Consider the following 19,148-nt stretch of genomic DNA (forward strand, 5'->3'; position numbering starts at 1 on the left):
GACAAGACCTCCTCAGCCTCAGGGACCCATTTCTGGATGTCATCATTCTCTCCTTCCTTCCTTCCACCCTTCCACCCCCGCCCTCCTCACTTGAATTAGATCTTCTCCATTTTCCTCCACCCTCTCCTCCCTCCAAGCCCCTCTCATCCCCTCATCCCCTCCTCCCTCCAGCCCCCCTCTCATTCCCTCATCCCTCCCGCCCCGCTCATCCCTCCCTCCTCACTTGAAGCGGAACTCCTCCTCCACGTCCTCGGGTGGCTCCCGGATGACCAGGTGGACCAGCTCGCGCATGCAGTGCTCCTGGCTGAGGAAGAGCAGCAGGCGACGGTTCTGGGCCTTGCACTCCTGCAGCACGTCCTCCTCCTCCATCAGCTCCCGCAGGGTCACGTCGTCCTTGTCCAGCAGCTTGTCGATGTGGGACGAGGTGTGCAGGTCGAACTTCCAGAACATGGTGGAGCGGGCGAGGCACACAGATCTGGGGAAGGGGGAAGACGGTGATGGCGTCTGTACAGCCAGGACTGGAACAGTGAGTACTGTAGGTAACTGTAAGCTAACAGGGTTAGTCTGTAGCGTAGCGGCTAAGGTGCATTACTGGGGCCCCAGAACCGCAACAGTGAGTACGGTAGGGAACTGTAAGCTAACAGGGTTAGCCTGGAGCGTAGCGGCTAATGTGCATGACTCGGGACCCAGGAGGCTGGTGGCTCAAGCCCTGGTGTAGCCACAGTAAGATCTGCGCAGCCGTTTGGGCCCTTGAGCAAGGCCCTTAACCCCATATGAGAGCTCCGGGGGGGGGATTTCCCCCTCATTAGTCTAATCAACTGTAAGTCAGTTTGGATAAAAGCATCAGACAAATAACACATTAAAATGGCGGCCTCACACAAGAGCTAAACACGGATGAACTGTGATGAACTCTGAGCTCATCAGATGCTGCCTGCTTTTTCGATGATGTCGTTTAGAATATTAGGCCATGGCTCCATGCTGTGCTATTTCGTGGCAGGGCAGATTTCTCATGCTGGGAGTGGGATGGGTGCTCTGGTATGGGTGGGGTGACTCTACCACCCGCCTACCATGGTCCAAAGTTTAAACCACTTCAGAGGACAATTTTACTGGAGCACACATCTTGCCAACATGACTGTTGACTTGGCAAACTCATGTGACCACACTGACGAGGAGTCATGCCACAGAAAGATTTAGAAGTCTAACATCAACTGTTGTTTACAGGCATCTACTGTCCTCAGCTAAATCAATTCAGGGGGCTGGAATATTGGGCCGTTTTATTTTTTTTTTTTTTGACCTTCAGTTGCTATTTTTCTGGAATATCCAAATATCCACTCTCTTTTTGACACACTCTAAATGTTACATTTTACGAGGAGTAGCAGAATTTATCAGGACAACATCTTGGTTTCGTGTATCAAATAAAAAATTCCTAAATTAAGAGGAAATCTTCTTCACTCCCCCAACTGCCCCCCCCCCCCCCAAAAAAAAACCTCCCCAATACAAAATCAATACCAATGGATTCCTTACCTGTTGATAAAATGTGTGTATCCTTAATTAAACCTCTTCCACAGGCAGACAAACATTTGTCTTGTTGATTGCCCAGTGCACAATGGATGCCGTCATTAACCAGCATGGAACAACACCTTCCTACTGTTGGACCTGGGGAGAGGGAGCGGAGCCTAGCGTTAGAGAGAGCGCTGTGAATTTTGCAACATCAAGAAAGTGCACAATGATGAGAAATCCGTAAAAACGCTCCAGGTGGTAAGCTGCGGCATCCAGTATGTAAGACACTCCGTCGTTAAAACTATGACTGAGCGCAAATCAATCCGATTTAAGGCTTTTAAGACATCTTCTCCAGCGGCGCTTAAGCAGAGGAAACTCTCCCAAAGCGAACCGCCTTATTGTTCACCCAGATTTCTGCTTCATACAGTGGATTAGGATTCATCAACGCAATGTTTTTCATTGTATTTTCAAGGCTTCTTTTCAATCATCCAGCATTTCTCGTACAGTATTATACTTTGCAATTGTACAACCGTCATAAGAAGAACAAGGATGAGCAGTTTTTTGCTAAAAGTTCTTCCCCCAGTGCTAAATGCTTGGCGCATTTTCCAGGCTTATTTACAGCTACATTTATCTAGCAAACCGTTTCTAAAGTGAACGTTCCAAGATGCAGAGGCGTAAAATCCAGGTTCAGAAAGTAAAAGTCTTCCAACCATCTTGATTTGCTCATTTGGCTCAATTCTCCAGCCAGGAGGCAGAACTAATTGGTGAAATCCATTGATGTTCATGGGTGGAAGAAACACATGGCAGGACTTCTTTCTTTTTTCTTTGTGTTTTTGTATGTTAATGATAACAAGGGTCATAACATCACGCTGCTTTTCCACAGTAATTTCAGTCGGCCTAATTATATTTTCCATCAGGAACAGCGCACTGCGCATTGGCAAACCCCCGCTGTTCCATTAAAGTGAACTCCTGGCATAAATAGTGATGTTTACTCGTCCCTGAAATAGCTCGCTGATGAGAGCATGAACCGAACGCCGCAAATAACAGAAACTGCACCAAACTGGCTGCGTCAACTTGCCAAAACGGGCCGTCAGGTTTTCGGGAAAGGGAGACCAGCAGGCGAGTTTTGGTTCGGCACCGACCCTGATGCAGCTAAAGGGGGCGTATCTGTGGAACTGGACCCCTCCATCTTTTAGCTTTCCGTGTCCTCATACGCACTGCCTAAGCTGTCTCGCCCATGCGCGTTTTAACAATGTCAGTCACTCTGATAGATAGGCCCTACGGGTCCGGCAAAGAATCTTGAAAAAATCAGGCCGTGGTCTTCCCAGGTACTGCACTGGCCCCCGCACTGGCCCCCGCACTGGCCCCCGCACTGGCCCCCGCACTGGCCCCAATCATTATAAACATTATAAACTGCATCCTTTGCTAGGGTTGAAACAAGAGTTTTATACTTGAAGTTATGAATATTACTGAGTATTTCTGTGAGCGCGCCATAACTTCTTGCTAGTTGGCCGTCCAGACAAATATTTTCAGTGGAAAATGGCAATGGCATGGACTGCGATTATTGAGCACAAATATTAAGCCTTTGGTGGCATTAGCTAATTGACAATGCATTAGCTGCATTAGCTTGAGTTTATTTTAAGTTTGTCTGGGAAAAGATTTACCACCGTATTACTCGCATACATCTTTCTGATGTTCACCAAATTGCTGCTCAATGCCTTTTTCTTCTTCAACGTCTGCACAGGCCACTGCAGGAAGCCTCAAATAAGAACCTGGTAAAAGTGTGAAGAACATATGATTTCTTTTTTTTTTTTTTTTGCCACCCACATGTATCCTGTTCCGTCTCATGTAGCATGTACTGATGTTTTCTATCTCCCCCCCCCCCCCCCTCACATTTAGCTCTCCACCCCTCTACGCCGCCATCCCCCCACACCACTGTCAGACCCCTGTAGACACACTAGAAGCATGTGCGGGTGGGGGGGGGGGGGTTAGCCTACTGGGTAGAGCGCGAGAAGCGCACTGCAAACCGCTCACCCGAAACATGAAATATGCAACGATGACTTGTAGGCTTGCCAGGCACACTCCTCTCCCTGCTGAAACACTCAGCAGGCCATCGTGCAATATTTTTAAGAACATTTTCTCCCCATTTATGCCTGGAAAAAAAACGTTAGTGATGGACACGTGCCAGTCAGGACCCCCCTCTAGTCCCTTTGGGGCAACAAACTGTCCCCAGTGCCCCTGTGTGGAATGGAAACGGGGGGGTTCCCCCCTAATATTATGTACATTTTAGTATGCGATTTCCAGACTATTTGTGTGGGATGAAGGAGTATTTAGATATTAAGAGGAGTTTGTGGCAGCCTCCTGGCTTTACTAATGCAGGTACAGGTCCTGTGACTTAAAACAAGAAAATCCACTTCAGTTGGCTCCGAAGATGCTTGTAGAGGAACAGTGGAGCTTTCTTAAAATAGCAAACAACTTCCATTACGCCGGATTTTTACAGATGAGAAATGTAAAAATATATACTCACAAATGTACTCACAAATTCCTCCACATATTCCTGAGCCACAGTCACATTCAACACAAAACAAAGTGGCCTCTTCACTGAACAAAACTCCAGCCCATTTTGACGTGCCTTTCAATTCATGATGTCAGCCGTTTTATGAGGAGTTTCTGGATGCCTACACAAATACAAAGACAGCTTTGGCCTCTAGCTTGTCCAGTCAACAAATGGAAGATGAAGCATAGGACTAATTATATGGAGGCTGCCTTCAGCTGCCTGACGACCTTTTAAAAATATATACATATATTTTCTTGAATGCTACAATCAACCAATTGTGGGGGCCTGCTCTGCTTCATTCCAAATATTGCAAAAATTTAGAAGAAAAAAAAAAAGATTAAAGTCAGTCAACTTGTAACTGAGCCAACTGATTTTAAATGTGAAGGATTAACTGGAAAATCAGTGATGCAAAATGTTAAGACAAAAAAAAAACCAAAAAAAAAAACCATTTTGACACCCTACCCTTCACCCTGTGCTGCTGTTTGTTGCCATGGTGCCTGTTCATATCAACAGTACTACCAGCATTTACGTGTGCTTACATGACAGCATTTAGGAAAACCGTCATGCCAGCAGTTAGCAGTGAGCGAAATGGTGGCAGCACCCCATTCAAAAAAGGGCAGATTGACTCAGTGGGCACAAGTAACTTTAATAAGCTACTTGAGTGGTTTTGGGATGCAATCTTCATGCAGTATTTTCTAAATTCCAATGGCCTACTAATTAACAACTGATTTAACAATTCTATTTTCCGTATTTTCCCCTGCATTGTTTACCTATGTGCATTACAATTTCAGTTGAAGTCCACCGCTCTTACGCATGAAGACTTTATTTGCCCGGGTAGCTGACTAGTCCAGTGCGTGTACCCTCTGACTCAATGTGCAGCTAAATTAAATGACTTTACATCTGGTAGGCACAAAAAGACCCATCAGTGTCCATCTGGAAAATGGCCCCTGCCCCACACCCCCACCTCCTTCATCATGTCAAAAAGCACTAAGTCCAGGTAAAAAAAAAAAAAAAAAAAAAAAAAAAAGAAGTTGGCTGACAGATGAGTTGTGTAGCTTGACCTTGCACGGCTGATCACCCCTGCGACAGACAAGCCAGCAATAGCACAATATTTTGCATGACCATGTTTTCATCCAGTGTTGCTACAACACACTGCAGTACCGCCAAAACAAACAAAAACACAGTCGAGATGCGTACCATAACCACACAACGCGCAGACGGGTGAACACATCCTGACTGAAAACAAAATGGGGAAGACTGAGGCACATTTTTATTGAGTTACTTTTATAAATTCCATCTCTGATCTGGACATGGTGCTGGCAAGCGGCTGTCTGTCCATCAAAAAAAAAGAAAAAAAAAAGAAAAAAATTGGCCCAGCACCGGACCCCCCTTTGATACACCTGCAGAGCACCAACGGCCACCGGAAACGGGGGAGGGAGGATGGGTGTGGATGCCACGTGCAGCCACAGGCAGAGGTCACAGTGCAGGGCCCCAGTCTGCAGGAAACCTCCCGTCTCCCCTGTATGATTTAGGAGGGGGGGGTGGGGGGGATGGGGGATTGTGATGCTGCAAGCGCTCTCTGCGTGAGCGGACTATTTTTAAACTGCCGTACAATAGTCTTCTGCTGCCTTTTTCCAATCTGGGCTTTTGTGTGTACACAAAAGAGAAAAACGGAAACAAAGACGGATGGAGAGGAAGCACGCAAAAGAGAGAGAGATAGAGAGAGAGAGGGTGAGAGCGAGAGAGAGAAGTTCTCTCCATCAACATATGCAACTATATTTCAGCAGTTTAGGAGTTGGCAGCAGGCAAATAAACAGCATACAAAAAAACCGGCTTGCATGAAAGCTGGTCCTCTATCAAGGGTCCGCCATGCGTTCCTGATATCTTATCTCTGTTCGACCCAAGTCGTACATCGAGCCAACTGCCTTCTACGCTGAAAGCAGATGGTCAGGCTCAAAGTGCTGTACAAAATCTGTGGGATCGAAAATTAATATCAACATACGTCTTTCGCATTTGTATAACATCACTCAAGGATTATCAATGTACGCATGCCTGGGGCAGTGTGATGCTTCTGACCCCACTTAAAGACAATAGGTCAGTTAGCAGATGCACCTGTAATCAAATGATTTGTTTCTGGCCTGCAGATGTGCAGATTGGCAGATATTTGGTTGCATGTTGCTCCAAGAAGGCAATGGTTGTTCGGGTCTGCCTGCACCATCATTGCACAGGTTTATGATTGCACACTGGCCACGGGTCTTCTGTAACTAGATCTAGTGTTACCTGATGCTTTATTTTCAGCCCTCCCCGACTGCATTGTTGCTAAGGTAATGCAATTGTGGCAGTAGGCAGAAGGTTAATGGCTCGCAAGGTTAACCAATGCATAGGTACTGTATATAGCGACATTGCAATGGTAGGTTTGATGTTTCCTGCTGAATGCGACCAAGGTGCAAACTGCACTGCGTTCAGTATAAATTGTACGAATTTACCTGGGAAAACAAGGCCTGAGAAGTGTTAACGGTAATTCAACGATATAAAATACTTTAGCTCCCTAACTAGCCGTTCGGTTAGCAAACCAACTGTGGGACTGTCATCTTGTCTACCGATATTGTTTTGACAGCGCAGCTGATAATGTACATAACTGGATGCACTGTCGAGAACGGTACGCGGTGTAACGCGAAGCCAGGTTGAACTACAGTACTTTGAGCGGAAAACTGTATTGTCTGCATACACTTTCAACATTGTGGATCACTGCACCAAAGAAATATTGAGCAAATAACAATGTTAGCCGACTAAACGAACACGTGCGCAAAATAACGTTACGAGCCAGGAATTGTGCCAGCTAGCTAACAAACTCCTCAAACACCATCTCAGAATACACTTTTTGAGCACACTTAGTAGCTTGATCGTGTAGCGTTTTACAACTTGCTAACGTTAGCAATCTCCTACTGATGAAATCAGTGGTGGCTAGCAGACAGGATAAATTCCACAACTTCGCAGGTCGAGGACACCAACATATCGTTCCGCTAATTTGAATATGCCCGACCGTTTTGGCTAACCTTAAACCAGCTCACACGACTCGACTCCAAGTCCTGCATGCATCGGGCTAGGTTGCTATCTTATACGATTAATAACCATCAAGTTTCATCTTGCGATCACCTAATCCACATGCAACACATATCTGTCTTTAACCTACCCAGTATCTAATACTGAGGCTAATGCTGTGTTTGCATTGCTTAGTTCTAACACTCTGTGCCATTTGCAAGCTAGCTAACTGGCTGCCACAGCAAGTTGCCCCATTCACTTTATTATATGGAATACTGAAGTGTGTGTGACATACAAAAACAGTGAGGGTTATGCATGCAAACTCGGTCAACATGCAAAGATCTTACACTGCATGTAAGTAACTGTAGCGATCTGTAACCCCCAGATAGAACTAACTAGCTAACTTAGGTGATTAGTTGGATCCTTACAAGGAACTTACCTTGACTCGAGACAGGATAGCTAGCTTCTGAAATGTGATTTGTTTATGTTAGCTAGCTAGCGAGACCTTGCCAGCAACCTCAACATCCAAGGAGACTTGTATTCATTCGCCGAAGATCTTGCATCAGGATAATTCAACTGTGTCGATCCACTCTTACTTTTGGACTTATTTTTGTTTTTTGACCGGACCACTTAAAAACCTATGCGCGAGCCCCACACAGACTCGAGACAGGAAAAAAATTCTGTCATATTTTCGAATCAAAATGGCGGACACAGTCACGGGAGCGCGCAAACGGGGCTAGAATCTTTTACCATTCTGACTGAAATGCCCATATATAACATTTACTGGACCCTTCTTGACATTTCTTTGTATATTTGTAGATACCCTCTTTGATGTAATTTGCGACTGATTATTTCTCATTTCACATGACTGTCATTCCTGACTAGTTTGACTCGAAATGAAGCTAAAGATTAAAAATATGTTCTTAAGTGTAGTCTAAAATATATTTGAAGTTTACACATAATGTGACATGGATATCTGAGATTCATTTAATAGACATAACTGAATTCTAACACGTTTAATCAAGCTTTACCCTCTTGCCCTTCCCTGCTGCAAATGCTACTTAATATTTTAGCAAGCAACGGAAACTCGTGTAATAATGATTATACAATAAACAGGTCATGAGTACCCGCACCATATATTGCCATTATGGGGCTTCCCCCCACACGTAATCTTGTCTGAGTGCCCCCCTGATATAAAAGTAGAAATCCTATAAACTCTGTAATCATGTTCAATAAGCCATACATTCACAAGGTGTACCACAAAGGGTTGCTTTGGGTTTTTTTTATTATCATATTTTGGGTTATCCCAAGTTTAAGTATCTGCTGGACAGGTGTCATACCCCAGTCCTAGAGGCCCACAGTGCCTGCTGTTTTCGGGGTGTCCTCGGCCCCAGTGGTTCCGTTAAGTCATTGATGGGCTAAAGAAATCACGCACATTGTCCTCAAGGCCTTAATTGGCAGCTGATTGAAAGACGCACGCTGTGGCCCCTTGGGAGTTTATTTTGACTCCCCTGATCTAAAAAGGCACACCAAAAAGTTGCCAAATGTAACATTTTTGCTACTTGCCACCCAAATGAATTTGATAGATAATTATTTATTTCTTTTTACATAAAATTTGTATTGTGACACACTTTGATTCCGAAATCATGTTTGGCAAAATATGCAATGTTCTGAGTTTTGTCGCTGGTGAAATGAAGGCCGTAATGTGTTTTCATGTAGTTCCGCTTTATCCTCACTAGGGGGCACTGTCCTTTTGTTGTCACTTGCCTGGTCATTTGCTTCACTGTGCAAACGTGAGACTATTAAGACACCGAACAAGTATAAGCAGAGTATTAACCAACATTAATGACATATTACCTCCAAATGGACAGCATGGGGTAGGTGGGCTGCCTTAATGATATAATACAGGTGTGTAGACATTGGCATTAAAAGATGAAGGTATTAGACGTTACTTTTTTTGATGGACAGTTAAAAAAAACAAAAAACATCATTCATCAAATAATTTTCTTCTGTTTGTATCCCTGATTTCAGTTTTTTCCCCCCAATTTCTAATCACAAATCATATTTGCAGACCTACGTCTTTACTGTAATTTTCTCCCCCCCCATTTCAGAAGAGTGGAAATGAGCACGCTTGTTGTCCACAGTGTGCGTTGTATGCTGCAGCTGCCTTTGGCCACAGGAGGGCACTGTTGAGTTAAGAACGCACCGTTGAACTGTATATTACAATTCAGTGGAACACACTCATGCATCCTCGACCCACCCTCTTGTGTTGTGTATGTCCCTCTTCCACAAATCACAGTCCTCGAATGCCGAGAACTGCTGGTTTTCCACCCTCCCTTTACCTGAGAGTCAGACGCGAACAGTCTGGCCAATCAGCGGCACAAGTTGCTCGTTGCTCAGTGTTAATTACACAGGGGAGAAGAGAACCGGATTTGGATTCAAGGGCCAAATTTGATAGACGGTCCCCGCTCTATATGCCGTGCACCACCTTATACTGACGTTGGCCAGGATTTGATAAGAGACCAGGGGAAGCGTTGACACCAGTGAAACCCACCCACCCTCACAGCAGGAAGGCTTGCGGTTGTAAAAGAAACCCTTTGACCCGGTGTCACAGGGTTATTTATCACTGTGGTGTCACTGTGTTATTTCACCGGTGCACTGAAGTGTGTTCGCCAGACCACAGCAAGGCTGCGGGGGTGACCATCCCCGTCTTCACAAAGACATTCCCTCGCTATCCAGAGTGCGGCATGCATGAAGTGACATTCATGAATGCCATCATTTGGCTGATGCTTTTATCCAAAGCAACTTACAGTGGCGCCTCACAGCAAAGAGGTCCTGGGTTCGAATCCCGGTCGGCTGGGGCCTCTCTGTGTGGACTTTGCATGTTCTCCCCGTGTCTGCGTGGGTTTCCTCTGGGTACTCCGGTTTCCTCCCGCAGTCCAAAGACCTGCAGGTTAGGCTGATTGGAGAGTCTAAATTGCCCCTAGGTATGAGTGTGTGAGTGAATGGTGTGTGTGCCCTGCAATGGACTGGCGACCTGTCCAGGGTGTATTCCTGCCTTTCGCCCAATGTATGCTGGGATAGGCTCCAGCCCCCCTGCAACCCTGTTCAGGATAAGCGAGTTAGGATAATGAATTAATGAACTTACAGTTGATTAGACTAAGAAGGAGACAATCCTCCCCTGGAGCAATGCAGGGTTAAGGGTCTTGCTCAAGGGCCCAACGGCTGTGCGGATCTTATTTTTGCTGCACCGGGGATCGAACCACCGACCTTGCAGGTCCCAGTTATATACCTTACCCACTACACTACAGGCCAAAAACAATGTTGTGATATGGATCAGACTTTTTTTAATGAATATTGAATAACGATGTGCGCAAAGTATTGACCCTTTATAAACCAGCTATAAGCAAATGTGTTTCATGGCAGCCGGTGTATAGATATACTGTATGTTTTCGCACACACTGACTCCAGGACTGTTTCTTTATTATTCTATTATAATGTGTGATTTCATATCATAAATACATGTCCCAGCTAAGACAAAACACACTTGCAATACTCGCGCAATGTTGTGGCAATGTTGTTACAATGGCAAAAGCGTTTCAGTAATACTGTGAGAGCGTTTTGTGTTAGCTGGGACATGCATCCTTCATGAACTCCTTTTTTGTCATTATTTGTCAGCCATGGAGCAATTAAATAGTATTGTTAATCTCACACTGGCAGTAATGCAGTCAGGTAGCCTATTGTGAATCTAAAAATGTGTCATAAGCAAAACATGGCTGTCAGATAATGAAAAAGCAGCTAAGGAAACAACAACAACAAAAAACTGACATAAAAGAGGGACCTCTAGTGGGCGACGATGAAATCCATTTTCGACCATGCATGATTGCATATACTGTATATTGTATATAATGTAGTCCGATTCCTAGATTCCTGATTACTTCTTTGTTGACGTCTTCGCTGTATAGTTGCCATTTTGCAGACTTGCTTTCTCTCCTTTATGTATAGAGTTTAGATAAGCCTCGATGTTTTTACGTCTCGCAATGAAAAATACGAAGTGCTTGTCGGCTTATCGCCACGATCTTCATTTTATTCAGCGTGACGGTGTGGTGTTCTGGCACCCGACCTCAATCAATCGAACATTTTATTTTATTTTATAGTTGTTATCTCTGTTTTAAAGATATAATGGCTGTCCCTGGACCTCATAAACATGAGAATGTGATGTTTCTCTGCTCTCGTTTTTATAGGACGCTGATAAAAAGAGCACAGGGCTCACAAATCGTCAACGTCAGACTCCCAACTGCACAAGGAGGTGGTCTCAAAACAGGCCTTAAAATATATAAACAGTGAGTTTTGTCTCACGCAAAATGAAAAATGTTCCCTGTCACCACAATGCCTGCCAACAAAATATACGGTATTTACCCCATTGTTTCTTGATTATTTGCAAGTGGGACATGACTCAGCACTGGGGTTTTGCAATGCAATATGCTGTTCTACCCTGGGTTCCACAGGGTATTTAAAATTGTCCGCGATCCCCATTCGGAGGGCTGTGTTCGGTGCGTCTTCCCAAGTTTATCGCGGCAACATTTTCCTGACGGGCGCTGTTTGAGTTGCGCACCCTCGTTGGTTAGCGGGGACAGCCGATGCCTTGAGCCTGTCCCAGATGAGAGGAGGCCTGTGTTTGCGTTTGCGGGCTCTCGGGTGGAGAGGCGGCGGGGAAGGCTGGACGCTAGGCTGCCAGCACATTGTGCAGGCCGAACGTTCCCAGAATCTGAACTGGGGTGAGTTGAGGCCGGGGGATCTTGCCAGTCACCCCCCACCCCCACCACCACCCTCCCTCCCAGCACCAGCCAGGGGCCCCCAGCACCGTGGCCCATCTCCAGACGCAGGTGGAGACTCTGGGCCTCCACCCGAATACTGAAGCTGGTACCACCGTGACCCCCCCCCCGCCCCGATCGCATCGGGGGGGGGTCTGCATGCAGAGCTGTGCCCCCAGCAAGGCTGCAGTCCCCCCCCCCCCACTGCCCCCCTTTTACCACAGCTCCAGCGGTTTCTGTAACAATGCGCTGGGGCTGGGTGGGTTGTTGGCCAGTTCGGGGCGTTTGTTTATTTTCGGGGTTTTTTCCCTTCCCTGAGCCGGAGCCTCGGCGTCCTTACACCGCAAGGTCATTCGTTTCCATGGTGACGACGAGTCGAGCACTCTACGATTTCGCCGGCGGGCTACTACTTTATTTATTTATTTTGTTCAAAAGGGCCGACAGCACCGGTTGCGTTGTGTCCTAGCAAGGACGAAGAGGACAAACTAAAATCTCAGCTCCACTGTTGCTACAGTCTCACCTAAATCCACAGTTTCCCCAATCAGGAGGGGTACGGGGTGCCCTCAGTCAGCCACTCAGTCACTTTCCGTTGACCCTTACTGGCACAGTTAGTCCTGAATGGAGATCACACGCATGGGCCCCTCATACCCACATTGGTCAAAGAACAGTTTAAACGATAAAATGCAGAATTCATAAGCCACTCGCTGCGGTTGCTGCTGACGTGTTGCGATGGAGCAGAAATTAGAAATAGTTCTGGGTGCGGTTTTGATCAATTCGACCGTGTTTAGTCTGGGTTTGTATGTGTGCTGTGTTTCGCCTTGAAAAAACGATAGCGGACGTAAGCGTTTGGCCGGGATCGGGGAAGATACGAGCGGGTCTTCTGGGCTTCGAAATGGAAATGGTCTTTCCTCACTTGTCGAAGAGGAAAATGTTTATTTTAAAGCGCCGTAAGAATGCGTTACATCATCCCGATGGGAAAGAGCTGTTGATGGAGAGGACCGTGAATTGTAAACGGCCAGCTTGCACGAGAATACGCCTTGTGTTTCTTATCTGTCATCTTTGTTATGTAATCTGCACAGAGTGAAGTAATAGGGTATGCAGTGTGCACAAGGCTTTGTCATAACAAATGAAGCGCTGCTTATTGGTACTTGAAATGTAAGCCCCGTCACATCCTGTTGAGGCCTTTTCCTCGCTCAAGTGTGAGGATGACTGATGCACCCTCGCTCGTGCCCGCCATCAGATTCTGTCTGAGGGTGGATCGCTGATGCTTTGCCACCTTTTTCCCCCCACCGGCAGTCCAGGGGCCTTTGCTGAAGGTACAATGGGTAATTTTGGACTTCTAAGAGAGGAATTGCAGCGACAAACACGCTCAATCCGCAACACTGTTTATCCCTCCCCCTTCTCTGAACGCGCTGATGATAAAACGCCATTGGCTGTGGCAACTTGAACCAATTTTCAGCCTATGAGCTTGAATTATTGTACAGCTATATGATGTTTTGGTACAGAGTGCCGGCCCGTCAAATGCATATTTTGAAACCAAAATCTAAGGACTATAAACACAGGGAGAGGGTGAGTCAACATGTCAGTGAGCCTTATTTCAATGATAGGAAGGGATTTATAATGGTCTTGTAACAATGTTTTATCACAACCATCTTACCTATTGTACCTTTAAGATCACTGGCATAATTCCTGCTTTCAAAAACCTGGTTCCCTCTGCACCAGAGGAAAAGGTCTCGCAATATTTACGGATTTAAGTATTTGAGACTTGACCGTAGGTGGACCTTCCAACAAGGCAATGACACCAAATATACCTCAAAATCAACGCTGAAATAGTTCTGTGAAAACACAATGTTTAGCAATGGCCATCTCAGTGAAAAAAACCTGTGGCCCGTAAGTGCAAATATAAGACTATCGACGGGGAGATTCTGTATTGAGGAGTAGTTCAAAAGTCTCTCTCTAAATCTGTTGTCAAGCCTTGTAAAACATAGGGAAGGGCTCAGTACTGAAATCCTTGCCAGGAGAGGTTGTGCAAAGCACTAATCCCCAGGGCCAATAATTGTGAAACTTGTTATTTTACCTAATTCCATTGAATCATTGAGTACTGCATTTTTCATGTGTGGGAAAATCACAATATGTCTCAGTAATTTATTCATTTTTTGTTGTGTATTTTATCAAGGGTGCTGGTAATTCTGGACCACATTGGAGTAGATATTCCAATTTACATGATCAATGAATTTCAGCTCTTCCAGGATTTTGAAACCCTCTGGAAAAATAGTGGTCACATTATTTAGCACAGTCCCAGTAACAGTTAATTCCAGCCCGTTTGTCATAAGGCATTACCCTGTTCCAGATCCGTGTGAATGGCCAAAGGGGGAAGCTAAATGACTTTTTATGGGCTCAAGAGAGGTGGTGGGATTTCTGGGGCCTGTGCAGAGTTCTTCAGTGCAGCCGTGGCTGTTGTTAGTGGCCCTCCGCTGAGCAACACGGACCTGAAGGGGATGTGCCCAGCTGGGCTTCAAAGGGAACCGAAGTGCCCTTTCGAAGATTAGCGCAATTTAAGGACGACCTCAGCTGCTGTGATTTCCTTTCCGGCCGAGAGCTCCCTGCCCCAGTTCTGCTGTTTCTCGTTAACGGCCTTACCGGGGGGTGGGCAGAATGAAGAAAAAATCTGTGCACGTTTTTTTTTTTTTTTGCGGGGGGTGGGGACAAACATTTACGTCTTCTCAGATCTTTCTGGTGCTCTGGTTTAGCCTGTTTTTCGTTAAGCTGCATCTGTCTAAAAAGAAATACCTTCTCGGCCACACGCGGTAAACTCAACCCAGGTTCACTTTAAGGATAGGGTACGATAATGCAGAGAACCTTCCTTTGTTGTTTATCAAAAGATAACGATTTACTTTCTTTCAAGTCACAGGTCAATATTAGACCTCAAAGAAAACCATTCATTTGCCGGTAGTATCTGTTTGGTTGCTTCTTGAACCTTCTTTGATCACAGTAGTTTGGATTGGCAGACTTCTTCATCTCAATTGAATTTCTGTACCTAAGAGACTTTAATGTTTGTTTGGTACATGAAGTCTTACTGAGCTTTTAAAACTTTTTCCCCAAGATTCTCAACAAGTAATACTACTTGTATTATGTTATGTTGAAGATTAATTAAATGGTGACTGAATTTTTGCTTTTATTATAAAATGAATGTTACTTGTAAGTAAAATAATTTTTGTTTAATTTCAAACTGATTTACTGTTATATATTCAAGTTAAAGTAAATAAATTTGACAGCTGAGTTGAGGAACTGAGGGATTTTTGGTCTTATCTATATTGTGCATATCCAAGTAGGAGGAATTGGTGGGAAACGAGACATTGAAACCCAAATGATAATTTAGCAGGCTGCCAGGCGGGCATTTTGGAAAAATAATTCTGTGCAGTATTTGCCTATATGGTCAGTTGCTGTGCAGAGTTGGGCATGTCTGTAGTTGGGGTATGTGTCTTGACTTTGGAGGTCAGGTTGACCAACAGCTCCAGAAATTGAAGATAGACTTAAATTTGTCAGTTTGTGTGTAAGTCCGTGTGTTAGTGGGTGTGTGTTGAATGAGCGAGAGGGAGAGAGAGATTTGAACACTCATACTCTAGGGTAGCAAGGGGTTATTTACCTAAATGTTTAGCCAAAATGTAAAGCTGGTCAGAAAAAAAAAAACCTGTTTACAAAAAGATGTCAAGACGCACATTCTTATTTTAAGTCTCTACAAATACTGTCAGTGACTACTCTCCTAAATTTGGTAGTTTTAATGTGGCTAAAGGAAGAAGAAGAAAAAAAACGGGAACACAGTAATTTCCCGTTACACCAGGTGTAACTGATCATCCTGAGGTATGAGTCTGTGTCCATTCCAGTTCGGCCCTATCGCTCTACTTATGAAATGCGTTCGGCAGACCAGGAAATATGAATAAATTATATCCTTAGAAATAAACCACTTGTTGAAGAAATGTTCTTGTCTGGGATGGAGAGCTCGTACAATAAATTAGAAAGGATTATTGCATCAGCATTTATCATGAAAAACAATAAATCTTGGGGGAGAAATTGCTCCTCTTGTAGGTCATCACAATAGTAAGCGTAATGTTGTTTTTCTTCTTTGTGTCAAGCCCAACGGTCTTCTCCCAAATCCAGCTGTTTTTTGTTTCTCTTCTGCGACGGCATCGGGTTACCCTTCACACAACCCTTTAGCGGTCTTGTCGTCATATACGGTAACTGCGCTTCGAGGAAAAGTTCCAGAAGCTGCAATATACTATAACTATAACGCGTCAGTGCAATCTAGCCAAATTGAACGAGTGTATATTGTCGCCGTGATCATCTTTATACAAGATGACGGTTGACTGCCGAATGTACATGTGGAACTTCACGAGACGTGGGATTTGATTGGACAATCCATATACAGTTGTCTTTCACTGTATACAAAATATCTCCAGCCCGATGTATACATTCCGACTGTAGATGTTTAGGTAACCACGCAACCCCACCAGATGTGCATTAACTTAAGAAACGCGATTTTAATTAACAAACCAGAGCAACGTCTTGCCAGTCCTACATAAACAAGAATCAATGTATTTAAACCTGGTCTGGTGTTTATTTGGCTGCATAGGGCCGACGCACACAATTGTCAGTTGCATCCATATGGCACATATTGACTTAGTTTAGTTTATTAGTTTAGTTGAAACAGGGGGAACGCACATTAATTAACATTACGATACATGTGCCAGTTTTAGCCATCTGGATAATTTCCAACTGTAGTACTTCCCTGGGCAAGGAGTTAAATGCTAGGCTACAACTTGATTAGTTGTAGACTGACGTTTTGTTTTTCAATTGAAATACGAATACGCATTACCTTGTGATAAGGGCGAGATATTGGTTAAAATACTTTCGGTTGTGCGTGGAGACTATTTCGTCCAGAACACCCTTTTGAAATTTGATGGTTCGTTGGGCTCTGAGGCACCTCTCTTAATGTTGCGTGTGCCCCCGCCCGTTTGTCCTTTGCCAAGACAAAATGATATACTCTGAGACAGTCGCGCTGTTTTCAGCCCGATCACACACACTCCTATCCTAACGAGAGCCTCGTTCTCAGTGAAGTTTCTCGGAGAAAGATAAACCGCTCCAGTTGATTGAAACATCAGCAAATCTGGATACAACTTAAAGAGAAGCTTCGTTCCTGACGTTACATTTTTTGTTGGACACGCACGTACCTGTTTTACAATGGGACTCTCGATATTGATATTTTTTTCATTATACAGCATTCTCAGTGGACAACGTAAGTAGCCATAGCGACACAAAACGATGCGAAATTATACGCGCGTGTTTCCATTAGTCTAAGTCAGTGACGTATGCTTTATTCAAATTAAATTAAATTTTAAGTTACACTTTGAAGTATAGGCTATTTTCCCCCACTAAAATGACAAAATATGTTGCAGCTAGGTTACAGCAGCTAGCGTTTGTCCAGGGTTCGTTACTTACATTTAAGCATAGAATAACAAATAAAAAAAACCTTCACTGATAATAAGTGATTTTATAATCTGTAGTCAATGCAGTTCAATAGAATAGAATAGGTCAGTTGATAATGATGTTTAAATAGGTGGTGTAAAATGTTGCAGTGCATTGTCATGATTAGGGAACTATAGGCTTGCAGTTCAGAGGTTGTGGGTTCAACAGGTGGGCTCGTACCTTTTGTACTCTTCAGCTTCAGCAAGGTACCCCACCTGAATTTCTTCAGCCAATGTAAAACATATCCAGTGCGTATGTGTGCGTGTGTGTGCGTATATGTACGTGTGTGTGTGTGTGTGTGTGCGTGTGCGTATATGTATGTGTGTGTGTGTGTGCACGTGTGCGTATATGTATGTGTGTGTGTGTGTGCGTGCGTGTGCGTATATGTATGTATGTGTGTGTGTGTGTGTGTGTGTGTGCACCCTGTGTACTCATTGCTTCAAGCTTGATGTCAGCAGACATGAGCCACTCTTCGTTCATAGCCAATGCTGGTTGCAGTCTAAATGTATAAAGCTGCTTAGAGACTTATAGGTTTGGGCAGATGATAATACCCGTGTTCTCAGTGCTCAGTGAGTAACAGTACACTGTGAATCCCTGGTACACTCTGAGAAATAATGGTATGGTGGAGGTACATTTTTGCCTGAAAGTACATTAATGTTCTGCTTGGGTTCAAATGAGTACATTTTCCAAGCGAAAAAAGGTACAATGTCATTATATATTTTGGCGGTCCAATTTTATGCACCTAGAGAGTACTGCCCCATCGACAAGCATTTGTACCTTTTTGTACCATTATCTCTGAGAGTGTCCGGTGTTGGACACTGTGAAGCGGCAACGCCCACTGGCAGCAGGGCCTGATTCATCTCCAGTGCAGCATCCAGCAGTCACTGGGATTGGGTGTCGTGTGCATTTCGGGTTCATGGGTCCCCTGCCCCACACCTGGTGCCATTTTTCCCCGTCCGTCACGGTCAGGAGGGGGAGAGGGGTCCGGGTCACGGGACCGTGTCAGAGGTCAGTACGACCAGCGTTAGACATGGAGGGGCTGGGGAAGCAGGTCTCTGGACACTGGACACTGCTCTCACCCCTTCCCCCTGTACACACACACACACACACACACACACACACACACACTCTTGTGCACACACCGTAAATGGCCTGTGGTTTTTTTTACTCTTTCAGGAATAAAGCGACAGTGGAGGTACATTTTTGTTCTTCAAAGATCACATTTCCCAAATGTACCCCTGAAAGTACAGTACTGTTCTCCTTGGGTACAAATAAAGCTACAAATTAATGATATTGCTGGAGATCGAGTACCACGCCCATGACAAGCATTTGTACCTTTTTAGGCACTTTGTACCTTTTTTCTGAATGCATCACCATCCTTCTCACAAGCGTGTGCAGCTGTTGTAAGTTCCTAACAGACTGCTACAAGTGCTCTGAAAGTGTGTCAAGAGCCGTTCTGGCGCTGGTCCCCTGAAACTGAAACGATGCCTCACACACACACACACACACACCTGTGAGCTCGGAGGCTGAGAACAGGCTCAGAACGGGGGCTCTACCTCAGACCAGACTTGTCTGCCTTGGCATCAGCCGGTGCCAGCCATTTGAAGTAACAGGCAACCCCGTGTCCAGTAAATCCACTGTAATTTTCGTACTGCTGTTAGAGATTCCACCAGGTAAAGGAGTTGCTGTTTGTTGAATTCCCAGAATACAGT

General features: G+C 44.8%; 2 protein-coding genes across 5 annotated transcripts in view; one reads left to right on the plus strand and one right to left on the minus strand.

Annotated features, from left to right (window-relative positions):
- Positions 1-7,787, minus strand: part of LOC133118779 (serine/threonine-protein phosphatase 6 regulatory subunit 2-like) — a 33,653-nt gene extending 25,866 nt beyond the window's left edge. For 3 of the 4 annotated variants that reach the window (XM_061229009.1, XM_061229006.1, XM_061229010.1), the window contains exons 1-3: positions 7,539-7,787; positions 1,525-1,656; positions 224-475 (exon numbers count right to left, since the gene is read on the minus strand). In XM_061229009.1, coding sequence (XP_061084993.1) covers positions 224-450 — 227 coding nt within the window. In that variant the 5' untranslated portion in view covers positions 451-475; positions 1,525-1,656; positions 7,539-7,787. Of the gene's footprint in view, positions 1-223; positions 505-1,524; positions 1,657-7,538 lie in introns of all 4 variants that reach the window. The other variant, XM_061229008.1, reaches the window with a different exon arrangement.
- Positions 7,788-16,992: 9,205 nt separating this feature from the next.
- Positions 16,993-19,148, plus strand: part of LOC133119039 (fibulin-1-like) — a 37,321-nt gene continuing 35,165 nt past the window's right edge. Inside the window, exon 1 of the mRNA XM_061229425.1 lies at positions 16,993-17,206. Coding sequence (XP_061085409.1) covers positions 17,152-17,206 — 55 coding nt within the window. The 5' untranslated portion in view covers positions 16,993-17,151. The remainder of the gene's footprint in view (positions 17,207-19,148) is intronic.

This window comes from Conger conger, chromosome 19 (assembly GCF_963514075.1).
Source record: "Conger conger chromosome 19, fConCon1.1, whole genome shotgun sequence".
In the NCBI taxonomy this organism is placed as follows: domain Eukaryota; kingdom Metazoa; phylum Chordata; class Actinopteri; order Anguilliformes; family Congridae; genus Conger; species Conger conger.